At 34.0% G+C, this 9971-nt stretch overlaps 1 protein-coding gene across 1 annotated transcript; it reads left to right on the forward strand.

Annotated features, from left to right (window-relative positions):
• The first annotated feature begins 5063 nt into the window (after positions 1–5063).
• Positions 5064–6002, forward strand: LOC123632334 (olfactory receptor 4K14-like). The gene has a single exon (XM_045542525.1). The coding sequence runs from the start codon at positions 5064–5066 to the stop codon at positions 6000–6002; it is 939 nt and encodes a 312-aa protein (XP_045398481.1).
• Positions 6003–9971: the final 3969 nt, after the last annotated feature.

Here is a 9971-nt window from a genome sequence, read left to right on the forward strand (position 1 = left end):
GATAGAAGTAAAAAATGGCCATATATCATTGAGAAGTACTATTACTACAGCCCTAGGATTAAAACTCATACCTGAGGAAAAGCATGACACTATGGAACGAACTGGGGTTTCTCCCTTTGTACCTCACTGATGTATATCTCAGGCAATCTATTAAATTCTCTAAGGGCAAAATTCTCCTTGTAAAAGCACAAATATTGAGAAACAACAGTTTTAGAGGTATTATTAGAGAGAAGAATCTTTACAGAAGAATATAGAAAGAGATGAAAGAGATGAAAATGTGTTGTATTATATTTATTTTTAATTGACAAATAACATATATATTTATGAGTACGATCTGGTGTTTTGATATATGCATACAATGACATGTGCATCATTATCTGTTGTGAGATATTTGCACTCTTAGCAATTTTTAAATATACATATGTTTTTGTAACATAGTCACTATGCTGTGCAATAGATCAATAAACATAAAATATTTTACAATTCTTAAAAGAGCAATTCAATTTGTCTCCTTTGCCTAACTTTTCAATTTAATCAATCCCAAAATTATCGTTACTCCAGTTTGTGAAAATTATTCTCTCTGAGGTAAAGTCAAGAATTGCAATGGTGCTTTGATAGAATGTCCTATATTCTCCTGTAGCTCTTTTTTTTTTTTTTTGAGACAGAGTCTCGCTTTGTTGTCCCTGCTACAGTGAGTGCCGTGGCGTCAGCCTAGCTCCCAGCAATCTCAAACTCCTGGACTTAAGCGATCCTACTGCCTCAGCCTCCCGGGTAGCTGGGATTACAGGCATGTGCCACCATGCCCAGCTAATTTTTTCTATATATATTTTTAGTTGGCCAGATAATTTCTTTCTATTTTTAGTAGAGATGGGAGTCTGGCTCTTGCTCAGGCTGGTCTCGAACTCCCGAACTCCTGACCTCAAGCGATCCACCCGCCTTGGCCTCCCAGAGTGTTAGGATTACAAGCGTGAGCCACCGCGCCGGGCCTCTTGTAGCTCTTCTTAAAAAATATACAGCCCCTCCCAGGCAAGAGGAGGTTGGTGAAAAAGTTGGTGAATGGTGAAAAAGTGCTTATGTTCCTGGAAAGTAAGAGTCATGACTGATACGTCCTTTGTACCTGTATATCCTATAGGGTCTAAGTATGTGTATGTTAATTTAGAGAAAATGTAAATAGTTATTTTTTTAAAGGAGATCATATATATTTTACTTACAGAAAGTACTTGCCTATAAATTAAATTTTTGAAAAAAGTTTTGGAAACTATACACCTTCAAGATTCACCTTAAAAAATAGACAGGGGAAATAATTAATATTTATTAACATCCACTGAGTACCACAAAAGTGTAATGTTTTCTATATATTTTCTGATTCATATTCACAACATGTTTATTAAATGTCATATCCTCTCTTGTACAAATGAGAAAATGAAAACAGAAATATGTTTATATCAAAGTCACAAGATCAGCAACAATAGAGTAAGATTTTATATCAGGTCTGAATATTTTAAAAAGTCTATGGCTAACCAACTAATTCTCATAAATATAGAATTAATATTGAGTAAAATAATTACTCCACAAATATTATAAAATATTAACAATTTTTTAAAGTGGGAAAAAAGCAAAATGATTTTTTTTTTTTTTTTTGGCAAATTGTTCCCTAGGAAAGTACATGTTTACCTTTTAACAAATTTCTCTAACACAGTTGATACTACTTTTCCTGTTATTGCTATTATTTTGCTATTGATATCTTCTGTGTCACTTATTTCAACAGTTATAGAACTAGTTATTGAAAATTTATCCTGGAAAGGTTTGTCTTGATAGGAAATTATCTTTCAAATAAAGGTGAGATTGTTCAAATTTCTCAGGGAGCATATGTCTATTGGGTAACATATCAGAACATTATCTTTATAAATTAGGTAATTTCTATTATGGAGGATATATTTATTTGTAATTTAAGACTATTATAATAAATCTCCCTTTCCACAGCAAATGTGTGCTTCACCTAATTTCTTTATGGGCATTTATTTCATTCTATCCTTAATCTATGGGTAAGGATATCCAGTCTCAGCATAAGGGAAGGGGAAAGTAATGCTCATGATGTGGTAATCGTTTTCATGTTTCATTTGTTCTCATTGGTGCCACCCTGGAGATTTCAATGGATAAAAGACAAGATATTTAAAAAGTGAAACAATGCCAAGGAAGATAATTAATAAAGGGGAAAGGAATATAAGCAATTGTCTTTCCAATATACAGTTTGAGAAGAATTCTCAATTTACTTAAGAAACAACATTATAAGCAATATTATTATTATATTTAGAGGTAAATGATTGGTAGTCACTGATTTTTTCTTTATGTACACTAAGCACTAACAATAACAGATGGACTTTTCTACACATCTGTAATTTATTCTTACCCGGTAAAGATAGATAGATAGATGAAATCAATGAGATAGATAAATCAATAATAGATATCTTTTGTAATTTTGATGATGAGGAGATGGCAATATTTCAAAGCCTAGAGATTTCTCAGCATTCGTTCATATAACTGGAGGCGAAATGTTTATAAACAGAACTCAGTGCTTGTATTTTTTGTATTAATCAATTTTTTATTTATAATTGACACATCATAGTTGTGCATATTTATGGGGTAAACTGTAAAGTGTCAATGCATGTCTACATTATATAATAATCAAATCAGAATAATTACCATATCCATCACTTTAAATATTTATCATTTCTTTGTGGTGATAACATTCAAAATCTTCTCTTCTAGCTATCTTGAACTATACGCTACATTGTCACTTTCTACAGTCATCCTCCTGTGTAATAGAACACCAGAACTTATTCTTCCTGTCAACTGTAACTATGTACCCCTTGATTAACCTCTGCTGTTCCTCCCATCCCTTGACCCTCCCTATCCTCTGGTAACCACTATTCTACTCTCCACCTCTATAAAATCAGCTTTGTAAATCCCACATGAGTGACACAATGTGGTATTGTCTTTCTGTGACTGGCTTATTTCACTTAATATAACGTCCTCCAGGTTCATTGACGTAGCTGCAAAGTACAAAATTTTATTCTCGTTTGTGGCTGAATACTATTTCAATGCATCTATACACCACGTTTTCTTTATCCATTTATCTGTAGATGGGCATTTAGGTTGATTTCACTTCTTGGCTATTGTGAATAGTACTGCAATATACATGGGAGTGCAGATATCTCTTCAACATACTGATTTCATTATCTTTGGGTGTATAACCCATAATAAAATTGCTAGGTCATATAGTAATTCTATTTTTAATTTCTTGAGAAACCTCCATCCTGTTTGTCATAATCGCTATAGTGATTTATATACCCACCAACAGTCCAAGTGTTCTCCACATCCTCATCAGCATTTGATATTTTTTGTCTTTTTGATAATATTAATAGCTATTCTAACTGGAGTGAGGTGATATTTCATCATGGCTTTGATTTGAATTTCCCCGATAATTAGAGATGGCAAGCATATTTTCATATATCTGTTGGCCATTTGTCTGTCTTCTTTTGAGAAATGGCTGTTGAGGTCTTTTTACCACTTTTAAATCAGATCACTCATTTATTTTCTATTGAGTTATTTGTGTTCCTTATATTAATAAATTCTGAATATTAATCTCCTGTCAAATGCATAGTTTGCAAGTACTTTCTCCCATTCTGTAGGTTGTCCCTTCACTCTACTGGTTGTTTGTTTCCTTGCTGCTGAAGAATTTTACTTTGATGTAAAAATTGTCTATTTTTGCTTTTGTTGGCTGTGTTTCGGGGTCTAATTCAAAAAATTCTTGCCCAGTCCAACTTCCTGGAGTATTCCCTGGTGTTCTCTTCCAGTAATTTTATAGTTTGGGGTCTTACATTTAATTTTTATTCCATTTAGAGTTGATTTTTGTGCATAATGAGAGAGGCGTTTAGTTCCACTCTTCTGCATGTGGATATCCAGTTTTCCCAGCACTATATTTTTTAATTTCAGAATATTATGGGGGTACAAACATTTTGGTTACATATATTGCCTTTGCACCACCCAAGCCATAGCTACAAGCATGCCCATCCCATAGGCAGTACACTCCGCACCCATTAGTGGTGAATTTACCCATACCCTCCACTCCCACCCCACCTGTCCAGCACCTGTTTAATAGTATTGCCTTTTGGTCCTTATACTAAAGATATGAGTAGTTTACACACAATTACGTTATTAGCGTATTCTAAATTTTTCTGTATATTTATTTTTATCAGTGAGTTTTAATGCATTCAGATAATTTTGTTACACTCTAGAGCCCTTTTCTTTCAGATAGAAGAATTTCCTTTATATTTCAGATTTGTTCCCTAATCAATTAAGTTTGCTAAATGAATTTCATTTAATTACAGATATTAATTATATGTTATGTGCCTAGTTTTATATGAAAATCATCATGGCAGATATTTATTATATTACTTTCTATGTAGTTTCTGTCTAAAAGATTGTCCCAACATATATTTTAGAGTAATAAACTAAAACATTGGTTTTATGATGCCTAATAGAAGAAATATAGAGAAATTATAATGTTGCATAATGTCATTAGTACCGAATTTCAATATCACTACATCATCATCTTTTTAAGTGTATTACTTAATTTTTAGTTATTTAGTGTACCAGTTGGTGGTGGTTCTCCACTCAGATTTTTTTTACAGGACTAGTAGAATGGCTAGTTTCTTGGTGACACAACAGTCTTTTTAGCCTTTCACCTTGTCATCCTGACTTCCTTATTCTCTTCTTGTAAGAGTACCTTCTCAATAAAGTAAATAAACAATTTGCATGACAATCCCATCTCAGGCTCTGCTTCTTGGAAAGCCAATTGTAGGCAGTTAGGTTCTCTGTTGGACATAGTACCATGCATATAGGGCCAAGATTTTTCTTCATATATTATATTTTACTCTCAGACATAAATGCTTAATTCCAATATGAACACAAAATTCTAAAAATTAAGTATCCTTCCTCATCCCAATAACTAACAATCTAACCTTCTCTCTAGGTTATTTCAGAAGATACTCTGAATAAAAATGGATGGAAGAAATCAGTCTGTAGTGTCCGAATTTGTTCTTCTGGGACTTTGCCACTCTTGGAATATTCAGCTCTTACTCTTCCTAGTATTTTGTATGCTTTACCTGATCATTGTATCTGGAAATATTGGCATTCTGATCTTAATCATCACTGATTCCCATCTCCATTTTCCTATGTACTTCTTTTTGGCCAACCTGTCCTTTGTTGATATGTGGCTTTCTTCAGTCACCACTCCTAAGATGATCACAGACTTTCTCAGGGAGAACAAGACCATTCATTTTGGAGGCTGCATGTCCCAGATCTTCTTTTCTCATTTTATTGCAGCGTATGAGATGGTGCTACTGGTAATAATGGCCTATGACCGCTATGTGGCAATCTGCAAACCACTCCACTACTCTACCATTATGAGTCTCCAAAAGTGTATTGCACTGGTGGTGACTGCCTGGATCATTGGCTTTGTGCATTCCATGAGTCAAGTGGTTGTAATTGTTCAGCTGCCATTCTGTGGTCCCAGGGACATAGACAGCTTCTTCTGTGATGCACCACTGGTAATCAAGCTTGCTTGCATGGATTCCTATAATTTGGAAATTTTAATGAATGTTCACTGTGGGTTTGTGGCTATAACCTGCTTTATTCTGTTGCTAATATCCTACACATATATTCTTCTCACTGTCCACCAAAGCTCTAAAACTGGGGCATCTAAGGCACTCTCTACCTGCACTGCCCACGTCACAGTGGTGGTGCTCTTCTTTGGACCCTGCATCTTCATCTATGTGTGGCCACTCAGCACCACCTGGATAGACAAATTTCTTGCTGTGTTCTACTCTGTTATTACACCTCTCCTAAATCCAGCCATTTATACCCTGAGAAATAAAGAGATGAAAAATGCTTTGAAGAGATTTAGAAGCTATTACACAGATTCCAATGTTAATATTTAATGCTCAGAAGCTTCAATGTGAGTACTTGAGACTGACTATATTGTCCTTGTAAAATAGATTGGGAATTCAGGGCATTTAATTTATGTCTGCATGTTTTCCTTGGCTCCAGATACAAGAATAGGGTTAATAAAATTCAGGGAATTTCAACATTTCCTAATCAACTAGCAGAACACCATGAAATATTTTTCTAAAATACAAACACTAACAATCCTTCATTATGAGAAAATTATCTAATCATTCTTCCTATGCCTATAACTACATTAAACAAATTCCTGTAATTCAGTCAACAAAGCCATATATCCATTCTGATGGATTGCATCTTAATGAACTTTCATTTTGAATTTTTCTCGGAACCCCATTGGGAAAAATAGTGTTTCTGTAGCATTGACACTTTCTTTTAATATGCACTTGCCTTTTGTCCAAAGGCAGAACATTATCACTTTTTCTTAACATAGCTTCCTACCCAAATACTAATGGAGAAAAAGTAAAGAAAGGATGATATAAAAGTGGTAAAGTACATAACGAATATCGGAGGAGGTAATTCTCTGCTTGGTTTTCATTAACCTAATAAAAGTTAAAAATAAAATAAAATAAATCCTAATGATATATTCTTTAGTCATCTCAGAATTAAAGACTATTATTTATACTTTAAGTTATTAACTATTTTTGTAAAAGTTTAAAAATGTATGGTAGAGACCCTGATTTTCCTCGTTATTTCTTAAAATTGTAATACATGGTATACTGGTTAATATATAATAAACACAGTGTTTTAATAAATCAATAGAAGCCAATTTTTTTTGTCATTCAAATGTCTAACATTTATTTGTCAAGCTGTATATAAACACGGTTTTTTAGCGTTTAAAAATTGTCTTACGGCCTGCCTCCCAGAGAGAGGGTTGGAGACAACCTGAGCGCTAGCACTCCTCCGCCTCCCCTCTTTTTGCTGTACCTGTGTATATGGCTTTGTGGTGCCTGCATCTCTGTGACTACGGTTTCTCTTTCTCTTCGTTTTTTCTATTTTTGTATGTGTGTCTTTGTATTTATTTCCTCTGTTCTCTCTTTTTCAGTTATATTTTATTTCTAACTTTCTGTCTTTCTGGGAATTTATTCTACACATATACTTTCACCAAAGGAAAACAACATATGTTCAGAGTTGCAGCACAGATTGTAATAGAAAAAAAAAAAAACTGCTGAAAACTTTATCTCCTTCGCTTTACCTCTTTCTTCCACTTTTCAACATTTCCCAGTGCATCTGTGGCTGACTGGAGCATAAATTTGAATGAAAGTATACCTGACTGTCTAGTATATTTATTTTATAAAATTTGTTTGGTATTTTACATTTAATGTGACTCAGAGTGATGTGATTTTTTAATGTATTACAAAAAACTAAATTATGTGGATTTTTTGTATGATTAAATATTTTATGTCATATTCTTTAGTTAAAAACCAGAAAGGTCTTCATTTTGCTATAGCAGAACTCAGAAACCACATATTCAAAAAACTAAGAGCACAATAGAGTATTTCTTTTTTTATTTGAGAAGGCACACCATTAGAGAAACTGGTCTACAAGACAGAAAAAAAAATTCTCTTATTTAAGGACGATTATTCCTCAAAAATATTTTTGAGCATAATATATTTTCCATCTAACTCTTATGCATCAAAAATATACAGATACTAACATATTTACCATTGACTTAGTCTCACTAGTTAACTTATTAAATGTCAATGGCTTCTCATCACTTACATGAATTGTATAATAAGATCTAAAATAGCCTCTCCAGGCTTACTACTTTCATTATGCCTAATAAACATACACGCTATTCCATCATCACTGTCAATGATAAAATGCCAAATTCAAAATCCTAACATGATTCAATGGGGCCTTCACTGGTATATCTTTTGAATATTTAGTTCTTAAAATATGCCTGTCTCTTTTTTTTCTGATTCTAGTTGACAGCCTAATAATTCCCATTGGTAGAACTCTGCAGACTTCAGGTAGCTGTAAAACCCCAAAGCACATTCTCTATTGCATCATATATTAACAAAGGAGAATTCAGAATCTATAATATTCCAACATGAGAACATATATTTAAGGACAAATTCTGGAATCATCAGCTAATCTCTCTTTTATCAAACAGAAAAGGAAAGCTACTAGTGTTAGAGTAGCATTGGGCTCCCGGAGAGGTGAAATTTTTAGTCCTTATTCATATCTGAATAAAATAGAGAAAAGGAAGAAATTGGGGAAAAAGTCATACTATTTGTCTGGGACAGTTGCTGCCTGGAAATTTATGAGAACAGAATAATGCTGCAGAAACAGAGTGAGGGTGAGTTCTAAATTCAGATGTATGGCTCTTTCTACCCTACTTCTCAAATAAACTTCATGCCTTGTCTGATGCTTAGTATTATTTTAAAGGTGCTAGAACTCTAAATTTCACCATTATAAAAAATGAAAATACCAATGGCTTAGGTAGATTCACCATGTGGATTTTGATTTGAACATCATAAAAATGACTGATTTTCCTCTCATAAAAACCAAAGGTAAAAGGAGGAAGAAATCAAGCATCATAGTCAGTCAATAATGGTAGACTGAGTCTCAGAAGCAAACTTCATTGACTGACAAGTTTGTAAATCTCTTGGTTCCCACACTCCATTGACAACATTTCTTCTCCTGTACATGATCCTAGCATCCAGCAATGTGAGGCTCTAAGTTAGGGATCCTAAAACAAGAAAGACGTGATTCTCAAACCGTGGCTGAATTAGATTAAAAACTTGACCTAGACCCTTCCTAGAACCTCTACAAGATCTTAACCTGAAATCCACTCAGACTTAAGTAGTAATCATCTTCCCTGGGATTAATCCCAGGGCAGTGACAAGAGACCTACTGACATAGTATCTATTTATAATTTTTATTAGAATTCATTTAATAACTGAATGTTTTCTTCCTTAGTTCAGTTTAAGTAGACATGGATTAGGTCCTAATCATCTCATTTGGTCTTCATAGTCTCTCTACCCTGTGGGATAAAAAGCATAGATATATTACTTCTCTTTTATAGATGCAAAATACCAGCATTAAGAGACTAAGTGACTTGCCTAAGGTTATACAGTTCCCTAAATGCAGATATATAATAGTAATTCATCAAGGTAGAATGATTCCCAAACCAGAGATCTACTTTAGAGCACAAAGATAAATCACTTCGTTTTTATCAAGATGAGTTAAAAACAGAAAAGGTATGTGAGAAAATGTGATGTAATTGATGAGTGATTCAGATTGAGTACATTTCAAAAAGGATAATATTTAGGAAGAAAAATTTAGCATGAGAGAAAGAGGAAAGTATTTTCAACCTGTAGAAAAAGGCATTGAAATGGATTACATGGGAAGCACCTACCTACTATGCTCACTGTACCTTGGAGTGGGTAAAGCAATCCACCATCTCATAACCAATGGAAAGATAAGCATTGAATATATTGAATAGGGCATAGGTAGAGAACTAAGTGAAACATACTTGAGACTGAAAGAATGTGGGAAAATGAGAGAAAAAAGAAAGAGAATGAGAGGGAAGAGAGAAAAGAGAGAGGAAATGTAAGGGATAAGGAAGAGAAAAATGCAAGAAAAAAGAAAGTCACAGGAAACAAAAAAGCTAAAAGCAAATGTAAAAGAATAAGATTTAAAAATGAGTGCATGAAGATAGAATTAGTAAGAAGAGAATAAGGAAAGATGAGAAATAAGAAAGAAGCAAGAGGAAATGAATGGAGAAAGATAAGAGAGTGAGCTGTTACGATGGTGATCAGGCTCCCAAACACTTGGCTTTGGGAGCTGGTCTGAGAGCAGTCTTCAGTCTACACATGCACAGTGTTACCTACAGATGCGTGCCTGTCTGCACTCTGAGAAAGCAGGGAGAGGTATGGGCGCCCTCTCAACCCATGCATCTTCAGCACCAGATGAGTTTTTGTATCAGGTGAGATAACAAG

The sequence above is a fragment of the Lemur catta genome, chromosome 1 (genome assembly GCF_020740605.2).
Source record: "Lemur catta isolate mLemCat1 chromosome 1, mLemCat1.pri, whole genome shotgun sequence".
In the NCBI taxonomy this organism is placed as follows: domain Eukaryota; kingdom Metazoa; phylum Chordata; class Mammalia; order Primates; family Lemuridae; genus Lemur; species Lemur catta.

What these genes read in the sequence shown, in the direction of transcription:
- LOC123632334 (XM_045542525.1), top strand. Translation starts at nt 5,064, where the DNA reads ATGGATGGAAGAAATCAGTCTGTAGTGTCCGAATTTGTTCTTCTGGGA.